Source organism: Salvia hispanica, chromosome 3, assembly GCF_029641045.1.
Source record: "Salvia hispanica isolate PSC_SH4W2 chromosome 3, Shi_PSC_v1, whole genome shotgun sequence".
In the NCBI taxonomy this organism is placed as follows: domain Eukaryota; kingdom Viridiplantae; phylum Streptophyta; class Magnoliopsida; order Lamiales; family Lamiaceae; genus Salvia; species Salvia hispanica.
The window spans coordinates 18,805,707-18,828,519 of NC_142694.1; the positions used below are offsets into that span (position 1 = coordinate 18,805,707).

The window sequence follows — 22,813 nt, forward strand, 5'->3', positions numbered from 1 at the left end:
ACACCTCATTGGGGATCACCCTTTTAGGGATTTAATCATACCACATTGGGCACGCGAATTCTATGAAGTAATATTCCAATACCTTCATGTTATTCAATTACTACCACCCAAGATATCATGAACTTGAGTTACGTACAAACTCTCACATATTAATAAGTCAAAGTGGCGTTTGATTGAATAAACAATATTGATATTAATATCATAGACTAGAAAATACTAAACTTTCTTGAAATATATTCTTTCAGTAGATAGCAATAAAGAATACATTTCGGATTAGATCCTTTCAGTGCTTTACCACACCGGTGTTACTAATCTCATCTTAGGTAAGAGAGAATTATCACAAACACCGCAACCGTTCCAATAGGTAGCCAAAGCCTATCTAGGTTGTGAATACGTTTTTCTTCTTACTAGATCTGGCCAAGTCCCCTACTGGAAAACTCATGAGGAGATTCATCGAATTTCCCTACTTGACCTTCTTAGTAAAAAGCCTTAGACTTGTTTATCATATTTCAATAATAAACCATTTATATTATATTATTTATTCTCATAAATAGGTAAACAAGTGGACGCGGCGTTTCTCGTATACATGCACAAGCTGACTGTACAAAGGCATGTACGCTCGAAGCATCTTTTAGTATACAAACCCCAACAGTAACCACTATGAGGTTGGACCACAAATAAAATTCGAGCTATTTGACGCAAATAGCATTAACATCAAAGTGCTCGTTGCTGGTCTTAAGCATGGACCGGCGTGAGTGGACATTGCGAGTCATTGAGCACGCCATACTCCCATGCAAGTACAACATGGGCGGATCTAGCCTGGTTGAAGGTGGGGCAAATGCCCCTCCTCACTCCTTCATCACCTTTATATATTTATTGCAAAGTTTTGAATATATACGTAAAATATACCAATAGCCCCTCTTTAAATATATAAAAAATATTCTATATTATAATTTGGCCCCTCTTACAATGAAATCTTGGCTCCGCCCCTGAAGTAAATAAGAGCATTAGTTTCATTGTCCAATCAACATTATTTTAGCATTAGTTTCATTGTCTAATCAACATTATTTTAATTTTTATATTATTTCAAAATCAGTAAATAGCTGTTACATGTAAAACACGCGACTCCATAAAATACTATATACGCAATAAAATCCCTGTATCTACGGTATCTCCATGCATTAATATTTACTGCGTTTATAAAACAAAAATGTATATTATAAATAAATTTCTTCACGCATATAATAATTTTTCGCGGCATAAATCCAGCTCCAAATCTCCTTCGCACGCATTTTCCCCAAAAATGATCAGAAAACCCTGAATTTGGAATCTGGAATCACCATTTTTGTGTGCATTCTACAGATCTCTGTGCATTCGTGAAAATCCTGCTTTTTACATCTACGCATACATAAAAATTGAGGTGTTGAGAGAGAGACGGTTGTGATGGCTGGTCGTCGACACGATTCCAACCCGTTCGATGATGAAGAAGTGAATCCTTTCGCGGTAATTCACATTTGCTTCAATGTTGTTGATTATCTTTCCATGCATTGTTTGTTATTTTCCACAATTGATGGAATGTGATTTCTAATGCGATAAGATGAGATTGGATTGGAAATTAAATCATGCAAAGTGTTGCGATTGTTTGCCGCCAATAATGTGAGATCTATTATTTTTTTTATTGTGGTGTACTGCAATTTATTGCCAGAGCGTGCTCTCCTCAAGCAGTCACGATGATAAGGGCAAAATGTGAGGGTGGAGTAGATACATTTGCACGTTTCAGATAAATTTTATGTTTTCTGCCGTTTGCGCTGCATAATTCATCAATGCACGGGTCTGTCTTAGCTATGACTTGTCAGAGCACTCCACTTATTTTCTTACTGCCTCCTTTTTGGGGATTTTGATGGGCATGTGAATCAAAAACATTGAGTTGAGAAGAAAAATCAATATTCCTATCACTAAATTTTGTAGAAACTAGTAAGATTTTAAGGAATCATTTCTTTGTTTGTGTTGTGTGTGCGGGGGGTAGGGTGAGATAAGGCAATTTGCTTACATTAGATTCATGAATTTAAACTTAATTTTTTATAAGTTAATTTGTTTTAGTAAAACTTTTATCGCATCAACTAGCTTGATTTTGAGAAAGTTGAACTACCAGTTTTCACCTAGTGTGAGATGAATGATGAATCTGCGAAATTTAGCTCAGGATATAATGTTGAATTTCAGGAAATCACACTGATGACAACTTTGTTGAAAAATTTGTTTTACTTTCACTCCACTGTTTTAATTATTTTATATCTTCTATTTTTTTCTTATGAATTTGAGCTTCTGGTTATAGGACCAAGATCAGGAGAGGGGTCAATCAAATTATGGTGGGGGCGCATTTTTCATGCCAGTAAGCGCTCTTTTGGAACGTTCTAGTTTTCTACTATATTTTTGCTTTTCTCCGTTTCTTCTTTATTACTGCTTATGTGTTGAAAGTTGGAACAATAGTAGGTGAAGGACATTGTAGAGGGAACATGCTTTATTCGTAAAGTTTGTTTGTTAAGGAATAATATGCAGTTTCTCATTTCCATTTATCTTTGTTGCATGTTGCTCTCTCTCTACGTGTGAAAACCAGGCAGGCAGGAATTTGCTTATAACTTAATGTTGCTGTTACAATATTTTTGTTTCTTTTGCTAACGTAGAATTTGCTATCTGAGATTATCAGAACTCATCTGCAAACTCAAAGCTTTCACCTCTTCCTCATGAACCTGCTGACTACAATCGTGGGGCTACAGTTGATATTCCTCTTGGTGGTTCCATGGTATACCAATATATTTGATACTATCTGTTAAATTTTTAAAGAATTTATAAAGAGACGTTGATTGAGGCTTTCTTTACCCTTCTGTAAACCTCTGTAGGATTTAAAAAAGAGAGAACAGGAACTTCAAGCTAGAGAGGCTGAACTGAAGAAAAAGGAACAGGTGAACTCTACTAAAGTTGTTACCTCTCAGTTTAATTAAAGTTGATATTGTGAATGCCCCCCATCTTTGATTACATCCATCACACTTTAGTTTTACAGAGGACAAAACTGCTTTTAAATATCTTGTGCCTTTTGGTATTTCAGATATATTGACCTTCCTAATATCTCCTTGTTGAATATATACATCCTGCATATATAGAACAGTGTCAATCAGAAGGCCCTTTTTCGATATTCAGTTTTTCTATGCTTGTCCTTTATATTTGCATAGATTTACATTGTCAGCTGAATCTCGGTATTTGCATCCTTGTCATCTCACTCATATTATTTCTAATGTTTAACCGATTCACTATGTGGTGTTCTGTGTAGGAGCTGAAAAGAAGGGAAGATGCCATCTCACGAGGTGATTTTGAGCCTTCATGCAATCTATACCTTATCATCATTCTATTATGCAAAAATTGATTGTATTCTTCTACATATTTTTCAGCTGGAATTGTCATTGAGGAAACAAATTGGCCAGCATTTTTCCCCATAATTCACCATGACATTGCAAATGAAATCCCAGTCCATCTACAAAGGTTGCAATATGTTGCATTCACCACATTTTTGGGTATGGCAAATTTCAATTTCCTTGAAGATTTAACATCAGGGGCTCATATATTTGCTAACCAGTGTGGGGTGGTACTACATATTACTTTTTAATCATTGCTTAATACACTACAATTGGGTTGCAGGTATAATAATATGTCTCTTGTGGAATGTTGTAGCCATCACCTTAGCTTGGTCCAAGGGGGGAGGTTGGTGGAAATTGTACTTTCTTTCTGCCTTCTTGAGTTAGATGGTTTTTAAAAGAAGTCACAGGTTTCTGACTTTTCATGCATGTAGGTCCAAGCATTTTGTTTCTTGCTATCATATATTTCCTAGCCGGCGTCCCAGGCTCCTATGTGTTATGGTATCGTCCTCTTTATCGTGCGATGAGGTACCTAAAAGAGCTCTCTTCTCTACTGATTTCCTTCTACATTCATTTATGCCTTTTGTATCCGTCACTTGGTCCAAAGTTTCTTATAAAGAAAATCTTTTTGATACTTTAGTAATTAGTCTGTGATATATTAAATTTGGGCCTATTTTTCTTAATCTACTTTATTGAGAAATGCATAGTTATTTTTATCATAACTGATGTAGTCTAATTGCAGTAGCTTTTGTCTTCTTATCATTGGTCTTACTTTGCTTAACAAACTAATATAAGCGAAAACATCAGTATTGTGTTATCATTTGCACATTACACCTTCTTCATTGTGCATTCCTTTGGGAGTTTGCAGATTTAGCATTAGTAAAAATATTTTGTATTTTCCAGGACAGATAGTGCTCTGAAATTCGGATGGTTCTTCTTAACTTATTCGGTGAGCTTATTACATTTTCCATCCAATCGTGCTTAAGGTTTAAGGTGTTCAATAAATTTATTTCTACCATTCTGTTTGTGCAGTTGCATATTGGCTTCTGTGCATTTTCCTGCGTTGCTCCCCCAATAATTTTCAAAGGGAATTCCTTGACGTATGTTTTCTCCAACGGATATGTTCCTTCTGCAATTGCCATTATATTTAGTTTTAGCCACTAACAACAACAGTAGGAAATCAAAACTATGCACGAGGAAATAATAGGACTCTAACAGTGCACTTTTTAAGAAACGTGAAAAGTGATAAGATTTGATCTCTTCCTTGACATTTTTGTTAGATTGTGGACTGATATTAGCCCAAATTTTTTTGTTGGCAGTGGAATCTTGCCTGCAATCGACCTTTTAACTGCAAATGCTCTGGTTGGGGTAAGGCAGTTGACATTATTTTCACTTTCCTCTGGTGCCCCTTAGAAGCACACTTCTACCACAAAAATAAACTCTAATAACTATGGAAGAAAGCACTGTTTTTGCTTAAGTAATTTTTACTATAAAATGCAAATCAAAGATGTTAATTTAAGCATATTTTGTGCAGATATTCTACTTCGTTGGATTTGGACTCTTCTGCATTGAGACATTGATCAGCATATGGGTGATTCAGGTCAGAAACTTGCTGATACATTCCGTTTAATATTATCGATTCTTGTCTGTGTCTGAAAACTGTGTTTATTCTCGTCGAAATCGTGTGTGCAGCAAGTTTATATGTACTTCAGAGGAACTGGAAAAGCTGCAGAAATGAGGAAGGAGGCTATGATGGCAGCATTATAACACGAAAATCAACTTTGGAATTCTTGGACTCATTGGCTGTTCTATTCTTGGTGCTATAGCTTTGCAATAGATCAGAAATTAGACTCTTTTGGCTGCCATTTGATTTCATCATCAACAAATCTTGGTTTTTGATGCATGGAGAGGAATGCATTTCCTTTGCCATTTTTGGCATCTTTTGTTCTTGTTAGATCTTTTCTAAGTATAGTGGTATCATTTAGTTCTCTAGCCTTATTATCTTTGTCAATGTTTTACACTTTTTAGATAAAGAGAGGTAGAAATAGAAATCGGTATCATGCAGTCGAGATTCGATATATGTATAAATCTCAACTTCTAAGTTGTACACAAGTTTAGAAGGACGATTGTATAACATATCACAAGTTTAAGATATTATTAAACTGTTTTAAAAGTTTGGTCTAATTTGTGACAATGTCCGATTGTACAAATATGCAACAGTCTAAGAGCGTCGGGTCACTCCAAAAATCTGATTCCACAATTAGACCCTCGGCTTCCTCTATCTCCCTGGCACGCCCCAACAGATCAACTGTATTTTTGGTTCAATGTTTTGCAATTAAATTGAGTTTTGCATAGACCACAACTTCACCTCTGAATCCATCTATAATTTAATAAACATTAAAGATGTTAGAACACTAACTCCTTTCATTCCAGAATAGTTGAATCATATTCAATTTTGAATCTGTCCTAATGAAATCGAGTCAACTCTATTTTTATACAAAAATTTTGTTCTCTCTACTACTTTTTTTTGTTTCCCACTTTATTCTTCATCCGCTTAACTTTAAACAAAGTTGTAGTTAATTATATATTGTGCTTGGACGATTCCCAATCAGGAGCCTACTCCTAAGGTTGCATTGATGAGTTTTGAAGCTTCCTTGATTGCCAATGATTGAGATTTAATGACTTGAGATACCTGTTCAGCTTGTGGCTCATTGTCCTGTATGTTACATTTAAATTAAGGCTTAGCCTTATAAATAAATAAAAATAATTACACCAATGTAGATTTGAGATGACTTACTCTATGGTTGACTCCCTCCATATATAGCTTATATACATTCATATCCAAACAAATTGGTACATGATCCTCCCGAGTTAGCCATACCACCTTATGCACCAATCCCACCTGCTATATATCAAACATCATCATAACTTAATCATTACTTAGTATACTTAGATTTACTAGCATAGCAAGCTCAAACTATGCATTAAGAATATAGCTATAACCTTCTGCAATGCTTTGAAAGCACTAAACCTAAGCACAGGCTTGCGAGAACGAAGAATTCGACGCATAACAACTATGGCAAGGTTAAGTTCAGTCATACTTATGCCTACCACCCTTTCCAGTGCCCGGAATCCTTCTATTGCCACCATTTCATCTTTATCAAGAATACAAGACCGTATGTAATTGTATTTGTTATCAATACAATCCGGATCGACAGGCTCAGCTCTTGCAACCTACAATATCTCAATCTATATATATCAGCACTTGAGACAACAACACTCTGCATCAATATTATTTTTTGACTAGCAACGATGCAATACCTGCCAAATACTGCGAGCCACGATGCAAGACTCCAACGGTGAAGAGGAAGCCCTCCATGCATTCCGTCCAATGCATTCTCGACGACGTTCTTGTCCAATCTGCATGCTCTTGTAACATGTTAATCCAATCGACCCACCCCACTAATTAATGATGCATAATTGTGCGTACAGGCAACAAATTAAGAATAGTGATTCTTACCACTAATTGTAGATGTATGAAATGGAAATTATCGTGTTCTTTGTAAGAGTAAAGAATACTACGGTATACTGTATTGAGTGTGATGCCCATCCTTGGATCGATCTATAAGAACATACAATTATAAAACTATAAATACTTCAACTAGCTAGATAATAAATACTTTTGTAATTCCTCAAATATGATGTAATAATACCTTTACCAGATTGATGGCACACACAAGGGAAGCAATTTGAAGAACAGGATTTTGGTCGTCATAAAAAGCCTCGTCGAGGAATTTCACAACTTGGCTTAAGGATGTGTCATTTGTAATATGATAAAGCAAACGAAGAGCATTAGCCCGATATGCAACATTACTGGTGTTGACGTCTTTGAGTAACGAACTAGTGACCAAAGGAACCTTACTAGCAAAAAATAAAAAATAAATTAGCCCCTAACTTGGTAGAAGAGAAACATGTAAATGTAAAAATGGAAGAAGAAATGTGAACCTCATCTGCAATAGGGCAAAAATCCCTTGCAATTAGATGAAGCATTCTTCTCAAATGAACATCTTCAAAACGATATAGATTAACCGCAGAAGAAAGTATAGCTGCAGCTTCACTCTACAAAAATGAAAATTGAAAACCTCAACTCGGTTGGAATATCATGTGCAGATAGATATGTAACACATTCATAAAATATTCTCGAGCTTCATGAATCTCAATTTCCCAATTACAAAATGGAACTAACTAACTCAAATACCAAAGTTGAGAGACACCTTTGTGAATATTTCGCCCTGATTGAGAAGATACAGAAGCTTTTTGATGATCTAAAGCACACAGAAAATAATTATACGATTTTAACTAAAGTCTGTTGTAATTATAGTATTAAATTTGATATTACAGAAAAATGTACCTGCAAACATCTTGTTTTGTCAATATGTGGATCACCAAAACCCCTCACTTCAGTTAAAACAACATGTTTCTCAATCACCACAAACCAAGAGCAATCTGGGGAAACATTAACAAATTCAAAATTTAGTATTTTCTTTTCAAATCAAAACTAACAAAATCAAAATCAAAATCAAAACAATATATAGAATTATTCAACCTTTTTTAGTAGAGCGGTCATAGTGTCTCTTCACAATTGGCCACCACATTGTATTCAACTTATACTGACACTCTAAGAAATATAAACACAAGGAATCTAATTAGAGCTTAATCAAAGATAAGCTTATACATGAAACTCGAAAGATAAAATCTAAATAACAGACAATAGAGTATGAAGCAAAACATTTGAAATTTCTGGATGAATTAAACGAAATATGATCTTAAACAGCAAAAAATGAGAATGGTGGGAGGAGGCAATTAGCAGTTTGGATGATGATGTGAAGATTATGCATTGGTAGGGTTTGTTTTCATTTTTGGTCAGCTTTGACTGGATTAGTAGAATACTTAACTCAGATTACAAAACAGATTACTCTTCACAAAATCTAATCTTTACACCGCTTCCGACTCAATCGACAAAGCCTCCATCTTTGAGAGCTCCAATTTTTCACTACAAAAAAAACGGAGGTGTACCGACGGAGAATAATCCGTCTGTAATTATTGACGGAATACCGAGAGTTTCCCGGCAATATTTTTTCTTTTATTTTTTTTTATTCTTCCTCATTCCCACAAGAGTATAATAAACTCTTGGTTGATTGGGTATGGGTTTTTAATCCATAATTAGTAAAATAAGAGAGATGTAAAAATAAAAAAGTAATTAAAGTATTAATAGTGAAGAATGTGTCTTACCTCATTAAAGAGAAATATTTTCCAAAATTGGAAAGTGTATACTCGTGTGATATGGACTAAAAAAGAAAAGTGTGCATGCTCTTGTAGGACAGATGGAGTATTATTTTTATTTTAGGCATGGATTTATTTAGTCGATAATATTTTTTTCTTTTTTAATGTTATTTTTATATTACCGACGTCCATCACTCTGTCGTTAATCTTTTAGGTTTAATTAAGTAAGATAAGTGATTAATATTTAATTAATTTTAAATACATAACTAGAGAACAAATTTCGGTCTAACATGTTAATGCTAATTATGGTTGAAACAATCTTTCCTTTTTATTGAAAATAATGGCCCCAGGGCAGTTTTGGAATTCAATTTGTTAAAGATTTTATATGACTCATGTTATTCACGATTCAATGCTGACTTATTCAAAATCTGAATCAAATTTGTTACAATTTCTTCCAAATTCACAAGATTCACGATTCATTCTTCAGAATTAGAGAAATCTCATCGCGATTGTCCAAATTTTTGTATTCTTTATCGCAATTCTTCATCATGGATATCTCAAATTAGAGAATTCTTCATCAAATTTGGTGGATGTTTAGAAATTGAGAGATTTAAAAAAGGGGGATTAATTCGCTGACCTTTCGTAAATATGGATTGAGACATGCAAATATTTGTATACTTATACTACTTAATATCGAATTGGAGGTGTAAAATAACAATAATTCAACAATAGGGCAGTAGCGAATTGATAGAAATAATTTTATCAAGAAAAAGAAGATAAGAGAAAAATAGAGAAAGATCCAACAATAAACATTCACCGCATGAAATTTTTGCAATGATTAGCTTCAAGAGCGTTGGAAGAAAAGTATGTTGTGAGATTGAAAGAGATAAAGGATTGGAAGAAAAGAGTATGAAAGAGATAAAATTTTTATTCTGGGTACATGTATAAAGTCATAATTGCTATTCGATGAATTTTGAGAGATACATATCGGATCATTTTGATGCTAAATCTGCCGGGCTGAGATGGGCATAGAGAAAAATCTAGGCTTGTAAGGTAGTGCAAGCATGATACCAAACATTTAGAAATGCACACGTACATATCTATAGATATAGGCATTACTAGGTTATCAAACGAGCCCTTAACATCTTAAGCTCGAGATAATAACTGATCGGATTGCACTTGTTTATTGACATAGATAAAATGTGCCCATGTCCAAATGATATAAACTAGTGTACCACTCGTGTGATGCACAAAATTCTATTCTTTTTAAACTTCATTTTTTGTTGATTTCGCTCTAACTAATTCAAGAAATTTGTTTACATGTTATTCTCGTATGAGTGTAGGGCCCAAACATGAGATCCAACTTATCCTAATGGGCCGGCCCAATTTCTGTTAACAATTCCAATTGAATATTGTACCACAAGAAATCTCAATAAGCTCTGTTTTCTATATTCAACTGAATTCGAAGCTGATTCATAACAATTTCTTCAATTATTTCTCAACAATCGCTCACTCAAATTCTCCTTCCATTAATCAGGTAGTTTGATAACTCAGCTCTCGATTTTCTTCCTGTTAAACGATAAATTCAAACATTCATTGCGATTAGGGTTTAAACTCATCTAGTATCGGATCTATTATGCTTGAACATTTCCATCTCTGATTAATTTAATCCACTCAATTGCACAACTATGATGAGTTTGCCTTCAATTGCTTTACCTTGTGCCGGAGATAGTATTTTTTTTGCTCTGTATAAATCTGGACATGTTGATTATTTTGTGTTTTTGTGAAGTGAAACATGATGAAGATCGATTTCAGTGGGCTTGATCCCTCCTTGCCGGTTAAGGGAAATGCAGAGGATTTGGATGACGAGATTTTGGCTGCACCGTCGTTTAAACTTCCCGTCACTGTTGATGTGAGCTTCATTTTATTGCGTTTCCCTTTTTTTGTGTTTTTTGTGATATTATCTTCTCAGAGTCTGCGTAGATAGATTAAATTGTTTTTTTATGTGTTTTTCTTCAGTTTGATGGGTTTCAGAAAGCAGCAGTACAGATGGTGAAGCCGGCAAAGGGAACGACGACTCTGGCGTTTATATTCAAGCACGGTGTCATGGTGGCTGCTGATTCCCGTGCCAGCATGGGAGGCTATATTTGTAAGGCCTTGCTTATTCTTAATGTTATATTAGAGATTTTCACCTATGGTGTTGGCTTTATCTTTAAGTGGTATAAACATACATGATGACTGCTGGAAAGACTTTCTTCGTGGGATGATGTTAATTAGAATGAAATGTACCTAGGGTAGTAGATAATTTAACCCCCTCTGAGCAATATCTCCACTATCGAACCAAGTTCATGTGATGCATTGAGCTAATGGTGTCCACTTCTGTAACAAACTCCTGTTCCTGATGACGCATAATTCTGTCCAATTTCTTCACCCAATTTTAAATTTCATTTCCTAGGCTTCCCTTGTACACACTTGCAAATCCACTTCATGACTTTCAAAAGCCATTGATCGTAGCAACACATCTCTAATATCTATTTGCATATACACCATAAGTTTCATCACCGGTTCCTAGTAACTGTAAAAAGTTACTGGTCTTGAACTGAAAGCCACGGTAGCTGAAACTGATTGGTTGCTCCGACACGATTAGAAAAGTCTTGAGTCCTCAATTCCTCTTCAGATGAACATTGATACACAACAAGCAAACAAGCAGGGTTATTAGCACAGCGATACTCAAAACAATAGGCAGGAATAGGAGTTTGTCTGACTATAATTCATTTTTTGTGAAGTTATTTGAAAAGCACAGCTCCTAAATCCTAGTAACTTTTTTCACCAAAGTTCAGACAATTTAAGAGAAAAATGAACTCAACTTGCTGCATTGAAACACTAAGTTGTGAATTCCCTTTTTTATATAGAATGAAACTTCCAAAACAACATATTATACAATTCGATTCAATTGCTAAAAAGGAGAAATTTGTTTCCAAATATGGAAAGTGGATATCTTGAGTGGGACGAAGGAAATACAAGTGAAACTTCCACTTTTACATGAATATGTACTCTTTCAGTTTATTACTTATTACTTTGTTTCTTTGATCAATGTTATATGAGTTCTGAAACTGCTTGTATAAGATTAATCTGTACCTTGCAGCATCACAATCTGTCAAGAAAATTATAGAAATCAATCCATACATGCTTGGTACAATGGCTGGAGGAGCTGCTGACTGCCAGTTCTGGCACAGAAATCTCGGAATTAAGGTGAGTCAATCCATACATGCTAGGTACAATGACCGAGAGTCTTGCATATTCCCTTTTTGTACTCTGCATTATCCCACTATGAGGTGCATTGGATACTCGTTCCAAACCTAGATAGCTTAAGGCAGCATTATGGAGTTACTGTTTGCCTCCATCCCCCTACCTACACACACACATAGATCTGCTTATCCTTTTGAAGACTGCTTCTTGTCTAGCTTATTGATTCTATACTGCACTGGCAGACCCACCCTCGTGTGTGTGTGTGTGTGTGTGTATCGCTTTTATGTAGAAAGGCTCTATTTTCAGTAGTATTTCTAATGAGTGTCTGAAAGTTAGTAATTCACTTCCATGTTTCAGTGTCGTTTACATGAATTGGCAAATAAGAGAAGAATTTCCGTTGCCGGAGCTTCAAAATTGTTGGCGAACATCCTGTATTCCTATCGAGGAATGGGTTTGTCTGTTGGAACTATGATAGCTGGCTATGATGAATCGGTAATGCTGAATTTCAAAAGCTGTTCTGATTTCATAGATAGCACCTAAACTTCTGCTTTTTGGGTAGGGCCCTGGCCTTTATTATGTTGACAGCGATGGTGGTCGGCTTAAAGGCACCAGATTCTCAGTTGGGTCTGGTTCTCCATATGCTTATGGTGTTTTGGACAGTGGGTGAGTTCACATTCACATTTTCATTCTCTTATCAACGTCTCATATTTCCTTTCATATGTTATTGTTTTTGGGTGATGCCAAAGAAACATCTGATTGCAGCTGCTTGAAATTTCATGGATGTTATCTTTGGTTAATATTTCTGCATACTCTTAGACCTTACTTGCCCATGTATGCTTATCAGGATATATACGTGTTTTCTTGATGAAATAAATTTCAAAAACATGGGATTTGAAAGCCATAACTGTACGTAATGACTACCCTTTAGTTTTAGCTATAGATAACTTCCTGGCTCGTGTTACAGATACCGCTTTGATCTGTCTGTTGAGGATGCTGCTGAGCTGGCTAGAAGAGCAATATATCATGCCACATTCCGTGATGGAGCCAGTGGTGGTGTTGCCAGCGGTAAATTCCATGCTTGTGTTTCTACTCCCTCACGGTGATATATTATTCGTTTTTTTTTACCCTTTTAACTTGGATTTTGTTGCAGTATACCATGTAGGCCCAGGTGGATGGAAGAAGCTCTCTGGTGATGATGTCGGAGAGATGCACTATTCATACTATCCCGTTGAACCCACCACGGTGGAGCAAGAGATGGCTGATGTACCAATTGCATGAGGGCGGGACAGGAGTTAGTGTCTTTAGATGCCATTCCTCATTTTCTTCTGTAACTCTTGTTTTAACTCTTGAAACCTAAATCTGCTTGTTATGCTTCTTGACACATAATTCTGGCAATTGATCATGTTATACTTCATCATTCGTACGCTCGAATTACCGCCCTAGCCCTTCACTTCTACTCCCCCCGTCCCACAATAATTGTCACTCTTTCCATTTTAGTCCGTCCTACAATAATTGTCACACTTCATTTTTAGGTCCCACATTCCACTAACTCATATCACTCACATTTTATTATAAAAACTAATATAAAAAAATGAGTTCCATATTTCACTAACTATTTCAACCAATTTTTATTTACATTTTTTAAAACACGGGCCCACAATAAGAGTGATAATTGTTGTGGGACCGTCTGAAAAATCCAATTTTAGAGCCTTCAATATGTATGCGAAGAAAGGACAAGTGAACAGCAATCGATTTCATTTCTTTAGATTCATATTCGTATACAGGCAGAAATCAAATCTTTAACATAGATTTTTTATGTGAGGCACTTTGATCATGCATTCATGCTATAACATAATAGTAGTAATATTGAACTCAACTTAAAAGTAGAGAATTAGCATAGGAATTCAATGCAAAACAAAAATGAAGTATGGAAACAATTGCATGTACAGATTGTAAAAATGAAGAAGTTTTCTAAAGACCTAGTTTCAACAAGAGATATGAACTATACAACAAACAATCAAATGAAGCCAAAGAAAACATAAAATTCCTTAATCTCTCTATTCATACAAAAAACTTCACGCAGTAATGGATGGATTTAAGCTACTTCTAGTTCTATCAATCCAACTCATTCCTGGCAATTTTTTCACACCTCTCTCCTTCATTTGCTTCCAAATCTCATGAGACTCTTGCCACCTCCCAACACTCCTATACACATTAGCCAAATGCACATAACTCTGGTGACAATCCGGCTTCAATCCAATCACCTTCTTCGCGACACGCTCTGCAACACCAGGGCTCGTTGTGGAGGCACAAGCCCCGAGCAAAGCAGTCCAGAGCGTCGGATCACTCCCGAACTCCGATTCCACTATCAAACCCTCGGCTTCCTCTATCTTCCCGGCGCGCCCCAATAGATCAACCATACAACTGTAGTGTTCAATCTCCGGCTTCATCCCATAGTTGTTGCGCATCGAGACGAAGCACCTCCGCCCCTCGCCAACCAAGCCACTGTGGCTGCAAGCAAACAGAACCTCAATGAAGCTTATGTTATCAGGCTTAACACCTTCTCTAATCATCTGATCAAAAATCTCAACAGCTTCTTTTCCTCTTCCATTCTGAGCAAAGCCACCAATCATTGAGTTCCAAGTGATCATATTCTTCACATCCATCTTCAAGAAAACCCTATAAGCATAATCAACTCTGCCACATTTGGCATACAAATCAACGAGGGCCGACTCCACCACAACGTCTCTCCATCCGCCTCGCCTCAAGTACTGGCAATGCAACTCCATCCCGAGCTTCTCAGCAGCCAAGCCAGCACAGGCACGGAGGACAGTCCCAAAGCTGTAAAGATCCTTCTCTATCCCTCTAAACACGTCGACAACAACACCGAATTCGCCCTTCCTGCAATAGCCCCCAAGCAGAGCACACCAAGAAACAGAGTTTTTCAATGGCATTCCATCAAGAACACGGCGTGAATCCTCAAGCACCCCGCATTTCGCATACATGTCTACTAAACTACTACCTACAAAAACATCAGCCACAAAACCGCCTGTCACAGCCAATGCGTGGATTTCTCTACCCTGCTTCAACCTCTCCAAATTCCCCAAAGCTGTTAGGGCACTCCCAAAAGTGAAACAATCCGGCATGAATCCAAACTTCCTATGCATCAAATTGAACATACTCAGAGCCTCGAGATACAAATCCGACCTCGTTAGGGCAGAGATCACAGAGGTGCAGCAAACGGAATCAGGTTCAGGCATTTCGTCGAACAGTTGGCGTGAGGCGCTCGATTCCCCATTTCTCCCATACATATCAACCAGAGCAGCCGAGATAACTTCATTCCCCCCAAATCCACACCTCACCACAACTCCGTGCAAGCATTTCCCCAATCTAAATCCACTAGTCGCCGAACACGCCTTGATCACTGCGGAGAGAGTGAAAGCATTCGGCTCAATTCCAGCATCCAGCATTTCCAGATACAATTCGATCGATTTCCTCGATTTTCCCGCGCGAATGTACCCTGATATCATCGAGCTCCACGACACGACGTCCTTGTAGCGCAATCCGTCGAATAATTTGTGAGTTTCATTGAAATCGGAGCCGAGCTTGAAGTAGAGAGCGAGCAGGCTGTTTCCGACGAAGCGGTCGGCTTCGAGGCCGGACTTGATGAGGTGGCAATGGAGCTGCACGCCTGCGGAGAGGTGGAGCGATCGCGTGCAGGAATGCACGATTGTGGCGTACAGAATCGGCTTCGAAACAGCATCTTTAAGGGGAATTGAGGAGTTAATCGAGGTGAGGAGCTTGATTGCTTCGGAGAGCGGGGCCGATTTGCAGATGTGGATGAGCTGTGATGGTGATGGAAGGCACTGTGTGTTGTGTGCGTGAGCCAGAGATGTGCAATGGCGTTTGAAGAAGAGTTTCATTAGAGAGGGAGAGAATTTTTTAAACAAAATGAAAAATGGAACAAGAAAAAGGAGACTACTTCGCTATTTTCAATTGGCCTTTTCAATTAAGGCCCAATTAGAAAAAATATCAAAACTTATCAATTTACTTTATTTAACCTTGGGCTGGAGTTATTATCTTTTTGCAAATGGACACGAGTTTTAATAAATGTAAATCAAAGTTGGTGGAGTTTTAATAAATGTAAATCAAAGTTGGTGATAAAAGATAGTGAAATGTGATTCTATTTTTTTATATTAGTTTTATGATAAAATATGAGTGGGAAAAGGTTAGTGGAATGTGGAGCCTAATACCATTTATGGAATATTCCAATTGAGACTCCTAAGGTGGGACACTGATAAACCGGGACTTCTAAAGTGATATGGAAGGAGTAATTTTTATCAATGTAATCCTAAAATAAATAAATAAAAGATAGGTCCCCATAGTGAGCTGTTTTTACCCGACACAAATTGGGTCTACATAATAACTAACACAAACACAATCATAATATAAATTATATAAACACAGATATAACACAAACGGAACACGCTCATAATAGTAACATGATCAAATTGGTATTGATATAACCCGACATGACATAATAAAAACTAAATTTTGTACGACATAATAATTGTTCAAAACAGTTCTAAAAGTAAAAAAAAAAAAATTGATATTCAAACAAACCTCAATTAATAAAATTATTAATAAAATAAAAATAATGCTCCCAATTACACTTAACCTTCCGTTCTCATTTACTAGGAGTACCATTTATTAGTATGTTTTATTCTCACAAACTTAATTCACTAAATATTTACTTCAGTCTGTCATTATTTATCAATTTTATTCTATCAACTTTATTCTCATTTTAATAAACTAAATTATGCATTCAAATTAATCAGTCCTATAATAAACTGCACTTTCCATGTCGTTGTATTTACCATAAATATTGGGGCGCAGATGAAATTATTAGTTTTCTTTCTCATTCCAAAAATTACTTTAAAAATGGAAATAAAACATTGTTAATAGATAAAAATGGAGATGCGGGGGATCGAACCCCGTGCCTCTCGCATGCAAAGCGAGCGCTCTACCATTTGAGCTACATCCCCATGCCTAATATTGTTTTTCCATTAACTTTATAAACGAATAATATTCACTAATTAATTGTGTCACATAGTGTATCTATGTTCTTTGAAACTAATTAGGGATCGAAATATTAGTTTTAAAAATTGAATATTCCAACCTTTCTTAATCAATTATCGTTTCCTTTTGTTTTCCTTGTCTACCTAATTTTCGAACTATCTTCTGAAATTCCGGTAACAATAAATATTGGTATGAAACAAAACAAAGATTGAAAAATACGAGTAAAAGCATCAAATTAAATGGGTGTGGAGCCAAGTTATGTATAGTGTATGGCCCAAATTTTGTAGATGGACACCCATATACCAGTTCAACAAAAATAGCCTGCAACATCAGCAATTGGCTGCTGCCAATGTTTGTCCCCTCCATCACTTTCACATAGCTGTTATCCCCCAACCAATTAATTCAAATTTATTATTATTATTTGATCAAGAGTGTGAAACTGATTTATTAACTCAATACAATAAAATCAAACTTCAAGAAACCTTATATATGTTTGCTTGTTTTGGAGCTTTTCGTCACCCATACGTGTATTTGGGGACATAGCTAATATTTCAAAATTAACAATCAAAATAATGATAAACACATGAAACATGATAGAAACATTAGGGTTTATGGGAAGGCCCCCATTAAAAAAAAAACATAAATCGTAGCACAAAATAGTGAAGACTAGGCCCTAGTCATCGACAACTATATATATATATGTAAAATCGACAAACCATATAGTAGTATTAATTAAATAGGAGATGAAATAATTATTTCGGTGGACTTGCATCTCAATTTGATCTTTTATCTTTTATTTTGATAACAATTTAAATGCATCATTGTACAATAATTAATGATATCGGTACCAGTCTATATTTGAGTGGGGTTTGTTAATTGGGAGATCAATTTGATGTTTGCTACTCCACACATTTCTTTTTTGGTCGATATATACCTTATCTTTAAATTGCCTCTAATATCCAAAACAACTATAGCAAGCAAGCAATTATATTAATTAATACCTTTTAATTGTACATAACTATTAGTGTATGTAGAATCTTAATATTTTTTACCATTAGATCGTTGATTGTGTATCTCTGAAAAAAAAGTTGTCTACTACTATTATTATGATTTAAACAAATATAATACTACTTCTTTGAGATACGACCTAGGCAGCTAAAGGGGACGATGTTTTACACCCACAGAAAACAAATACTACTACTATTAATAAGAAATGAAATTGATAACTCCCAACGGTTTCTGATTGCTGCTTCTAGCAAACTGTTGGCCACTAATAATAAAAATAACATATTAATTATTACAGAAAAAACAAAATTTTACCATGCACATATCTATTTACACATATATATAGAACACTCAATTAAAAAAATATCTGTTTTAAAACTTATCTTAATAACGATTAATTACCGTTTAATCTTAGTTAATCCAGTCTTTAATTCATCAATTATGTGCAAAATAGCAGTACAATAAAAGTGTTTTCGGTCAAATAATTTATTAGTATTTTATTAATTATGACCTAAAATTGTCATAATTAAGTAGTTTTAGGTCATATTATAATATTTGGGTGTATGTCATGTTAAGATCATTTTAGGTCATGCTTTGTTAGCATGACCTAAAAATAAACTAACTATGACCAAAAAATGTCTTACGTATGACCGTGTTCTGCATTTCTGTATTTAAATCTGGTCTCCATAGATCAAAACCTTATATATATATAATTAGCCATGACCTAAAATGATTTTAACATGACATAAACCCAAATCTTATAATATGACCTAAAACTACTTAATTATGACCTTCCGTGTTTTGGGTTAATTATTGACCATTAGATCATCTAATCCTAGGGCCAAGATTTGGGCTACATTTCTGGATTTAAACACATACTTGTTTTGATCATCTCCCTATATATATATATAGGGATGTGATCAGGTCCATAAGTGAAATGCTGTCAAAAATCAAAGCAAATCTCAGCCATTGGATCCTGTAATGTAACCGTTAGATTAATGTCACGTGTCACCTAATAATGTAGATTGTGTAGTCTAATAATGTAGCTCGGCTAATAATGTAACACGCTGTAGTCTAATAATGTAGATTGTGCAGTCTAATAATGTAGCCTAGTTAATAATGTAACGCTTTTAGTGTAATAATGTATCTCGGATATTATGATCACAACCATCTAATCTGAGGATCCAAGGACTGAGATTTGCTTTGATTTTTTACAGAATTTGCCTTATGGACCATAGTGCGCCCCTATATATATATATGTATATATATATATATATATAATGGTTTGTTTAGAGGCTCATGTATACTGCACTTTACATGCTCTAGCTATTACCTAAGCGAATTATACATTAATATTAATTAATGGTCAAATATTTCTGAACAAATTAACTGTCTAAGATCCCCATTAAATAATTCAACCAGTATGTGAACAATATAATTTATTATATACTGGTCCTCCAATTATATATAATTATATACTGCCTTGTATTAAATACAGTATGCAATTGCTTACACACATACTATCATTTTCAATTGTGATATTTAAAATTTATATGATTACATAATCACATTAATTTTTACTATTAATTAATGCTCAGTACTCAGTAGTCACTAGTACTGATTTGTAGAGATCTTATAATCTTACTACTATTAAGTATTCTTTGATCTTACTCTAGTAGTATTTCACAAAAAGTGACCTGATCTAACTATTGTACTATCTTTAATTCACGAGATAATCCATTTTTAAAGTGATCAAAGCAAAAAGTTGATGAAACTACATATAGCAAATAGCATCATAGAAAACAGTATTTAAGAATAACTTAGGTAGATAATTACAACAACACATTTTAAAATTTTCCAAAAAAAAAAATAATATTATTAAAATATCAACAGCAATAAATTTCAAAAAAATTTCAAACTGTTGGGAACTCGGGATCCAACCATACACACCAGTGTAATTAATAACCAAACAGGAAAAAAAAATCACTAAAATACTAACTGACCAAAATCACTAAAATAATAAGAAAAGCCTCAAATTAGAGCAAAAGGTCAACGTACAATCATCATTGCCAGCTGCACACCCACAACCCTTTCCATCGCGCCTATAAATAGTCTTCAAATCTACACTAATTTCATCACTCCAAAAAAACAAACCCAAAGTGAAAACCCTAATTGGAAAAAAAAACTACCAAAAAAAAAAGAAAAATGGTTTGCTTCTGCTTCCTGGTTGATCAGACGAGAAAGGTGCGGCAGCACAAGCCGGCCGCCGGAATATGCTCGCGGTGCGGCGGCGGAGCGAGCGTGGCGGACATGAAGACCGCCACCAGATTCTGCCACGTCCCCTTCTACTGGAAGACTTGGAGAGCTATCATCTGCACCTTCTGCGGATCTATTCTCAGGTCATATCGGTAAATTCACAAGCGCCGATTGCCGCTGCGCCCGAAGTTTTTTTTTTTTTTTTAATATTAACTATTTTTTTGGGGGATGGCTAATGCCGGTGAAGTCTTTTTGCCGGTGGGGAGATTAGGCGGTATGTAAGAATTTGTTTTTTTTTTTTCAATTTTTTTATGGAGATTTAGATTTTGTACTAACTTCATTTGTTGGTTGTATAAAATGGATGAAATTACTATCTATTTACGCATTTTTTTCTGATAGTTTCTTTTTAACACAACATTAATCTATTGTTTTGCCTTTTTATGAGAAATGGGGTTGTTTTTATTTAAGAAAATATTTTGTTTAGGAGACAAAAAGAAACCATCTGTTTGTTAAATGGAGTACTAACTAATACTAGTACTAATATTAAAGAGTGGGAAACGTATATAGTGTAAAGTGTAAATTTTCGAATAAGTGGATGATGCATTGATCTCACACCTTTTACCTACCAGCATAGGGTAAAGATAGGGTTCATTTATTAGTAAATAAGACGTGTGGAATAAATGACAAATAAATAACCTAATTAATATTTTATACTGTAGTATTCCTAGCCGAATTAATAGTAATAGTAGTAGTCGTAGTATTTGTTAAATACATGTATGCTGCATTTTAATTATAAAAAAAAAGTATTACTAATTCATCGTAGTAGATACTATTGAATATTGATCATGGGCTGACATATATATACACTGATTTGTCAGAAAAATAAGCTTAAAAATTAGTACAAAGGGTACTCGAAACCCTAGCTAATTACGTGCCAAATAATACTCTTCCGTCTACCATTAATTGAAACGATTTGATTCGACTCGAGTTTAAGAAATTTAATAGAAACTAGATGAAAAATGTTAGTGGAATGGCGTTCATTACCAACTGTAGTCCAAAGTAAAAATGTAAATTTATCGTAGATGGACGAAAAAAGAAAGTTGTGACAATCAGTTATGGACGGAGAGAGATATAGTAAAATGCAACATAAATATGAAATATACACTATTTTATCTACCACAATGTACCAGTAATTACTTGAAAAGGCTTATAAATAATAGGCCAAACTTTAATTGAATTTCTCAAGTTGTGGCAACAGAAAATTGAGTGTGTTGAAGAAGAGTAGGTAAGATGCGTAAAAATAATTAAATGCATGAGATATGAATGCACCAACGGGTCACTCTTAAGGCTGAAGTAAACATAAATTTTATTGTTCAACCAATTCAAGGCAAAAACATGAGAAATAATTATGGGTTGAAGTAAATGCTTTTATAAATAAAAATAGCATCCTAGCTAACCTTGTCAAGTTGTCGAAATTTGAATTTTCAAATAGATATTTGATCCATATGGAAATTGTTAAGTGTATATTTTCTTTCATTCTTCTTCACATGTCTTAATTAAATAGTGGGAATACTTGTATGAACGAAATTTATAAATAGTTGACGTTTTCCTTTGCTTATTTAATTAATTTTTGAAATGTCTATTATTTTCCCATAATAAGTTAGACTTCAGATACTAGCTAGCCCCCTCCCTCAAAATTCAATAAAGTCTACTTTTTTGTATTAAATTAAATGGTCACTTGTTTGTTGCATATAAAAATAAATAGTGTCTCTCAAAATCTATCTAAATAGTACTACTATTATTTTTCATTCATTTGCATTAATTATAAAAATATCGGCTATTACTTTCAAAAACCAAATTCTACTTTTAGGTTGGGAAATTTTCGTAAACCCTAAAGCAGACACACATGCGTGATGCATGTAACTACAAAATCTCTACTTAGAGGCTAAGTTACACTTTATTTTTTTGAACGGCAGCACATGATGCAATAAATGCAAAGGATCGTTGATTTAGTACTTCTTCTTTTTAATATTAATTGCTAAAATAATAATTCAAAATTATTAGTGAGATCGCGAAATATACAAATTTAATTAAAAAAAAATTGATTTGTTAGTAACATCAATATATATCATACGATCAATAAAATCATACTACGTGTTAATGTAGGCAATTATCCAAGCTTATTTTTAAGTATGACTCAAATTTTGGATCCGTGTCTAAAAAAAATGGCCAATTTAAGATAATACTTGCTCAAAAACATGCATCAAAACTAATGATATGTTTACAAGATAAAATGATGTTCAATCTTGGAAAACCAATTAATGAAAACTATATATCATTATTGTTCCCCGAAAATGGAGACTATTTAGCTTTTAAGTAAACAACAGATAAATAGAAACTAGATTTACAAAGTCAATGTAAAACTAAAAGTCACATTATAATTTAAGAATCACATTTATATGCATCCAAAAATAGAGCGACATAACAATCAAGTATCTCACCTAAACCAGGTACGTGCCAATAAAAACAATTAG

General features: G+C 34.8%; 5 protein-coding genes and 1 non-coding gene across 6 annotated transcripts; 3 read left to right on the top strand and 3 right to left on the bottom strand.

Moving 5' to 3' along the window:
• Nucleotides 1-1,336: 1,336 nt before the first annotated feature.
• Nucleotides 1,337-5,509, top strand: LOC125216347 (secretory carrier-associated membrane protein 1-like). The gene is made up of 13 exons (XM_048118037.2): nucleotides 1,337-1,503; nucleotides 2,333-2,389; nucleotides 2,705-2,800; nucleotides 2,898-2,960; nucleotides 3,326-3,359; nucleotides 3,444-3,566; nucleotides 3,691-3,753; nucleotides 3,842-3,935; nucleotides 4,311-4,356; nucleotides 4,440-4,507; nucleotides 4,727-4,775; nucleotides 4,942-5,007; nucleotides 5,100-5,509. Exons 1-13 carry the CDS (start codon nucleotides 1,444-1,446, stop codon nucleotides 5,172-5,174), a joined length of 894 nt encoding a protein of 297 aa, XP_047973994.2. The 5' UTR covers nucleotides 1,337-1,443; the 3' UTR covers nucleotides 5,175-5,509.
• A 506-nt stretch (nucleotides 5,510-6,015) lies between these two features.
• On the bottom strand, nucleotides 6,016-8,062 carry LOC148930315 (coatomer subunit gamma-like). The gene is made up of 9 exons (XM_089066424.1): nucleotides 8,014-8,062; nucleotides 7,819-7,913; nucleotides 7,682-7,732; nucleotides 7,413-7,526; nucleotides 7,121-7,324; nucleotides 6,997-7,029; nucleotides 6,411-6,641; nucleotides 6,205-6,309; nucleotides 6,016-6,123 (listed from the first exon to the last, which is right to left on the bottom strand). The coding sequence occupies exons 1-9, from the start codon at nucleotides 8,060-8,062 to the stop codon at nucleotides 6,016-6,018; spliced, it is 990 nt and encodes a 329-aa protein (XP_088922550.1).
• Nucleotides 8,063-10,111: 2,049 nt separating this feature from the next.
• Nucleotides 10,112-13,356, top strand: LOC125211780 (proteasome subunit beta type-5-like). Its single transcript, XM_048111713.2, has 8 exons — nucleotides 10,112-10,227; nucleotides 10,480-10,602; nucleotides 10,710-10,839; nucleotides 11,836-11,942; nucleotides 12,297-12,431; nucleotides 12,499-12,602; nucleotides 12,904-13,004; nucleotides 13,090-13,356. The coding sequence occupies exons 2-8, from the start codon at nucleotides 10,486-10,488 to the stop codon at nucleotides 13,215-13,217; spliced, it is 822 nt and encodes a 273-aa protein (XP_047967670.1). The 5' UTR covers nucleotides 10,112-10,227; nucleotides 10,480-10,485; the 3' UTR covers nucleotides 13,218-13,356.
• Nucleotides 13,357-13,830: 474 nt separating this feature from the next.
• LOC125212117 (Pentatricopeptide repeat (PPR-like) superfamily protein) lies at nucleotides 13,831-15,884 on the bottom strand. Its single transcript, XM_048112182.2, has one exon. The coding sequence runs from the start codon at nucleotides 15,860-15,862 to the stop codon at nucleotides 14,015-14,017; it is 1,848 nt and encodes a 615-aa protein (XP_047968139.1). The 5' UTR covers nucleotides 15,863-15,884; the 3' UTR covers nucleotides 13,831-14,014.
• A 1,027-nt stretch (nucleotides 15,885-16,911) lies between these two features.
• On the bottom strand, nucleotides 16,912-16,984 carry TRNAA-UGC (transfer RNA alanine (anticodon UGC)). Its single transcript has one exon. It is a non-coding gene; the product is annotated as a tRNA-Ala (tRNA).
• Nucleotides 16,985-20,145: 3,161 nt separating this feature from the next.
• LOC125216758 (uncharacterized) lies at nucleotides 20,146-20,677 on the top strand. The gene has a single exon (XM_048118523.2). It carries the CDS (start codon nucleotides 20,229-20,231, stop codon nucleotides 20,433-20,435), a length of 207 nt encoding a protein of 68 aa, XP_047974480.1. The 5' UTR covers nucleotides 20,146-20,228; the 3' UTR covers nucleotides 20,436-20,677.
• The last annotated feature ends 2,136 nt before the right edge of the window (nucleotides 20,678-22,813 follow it).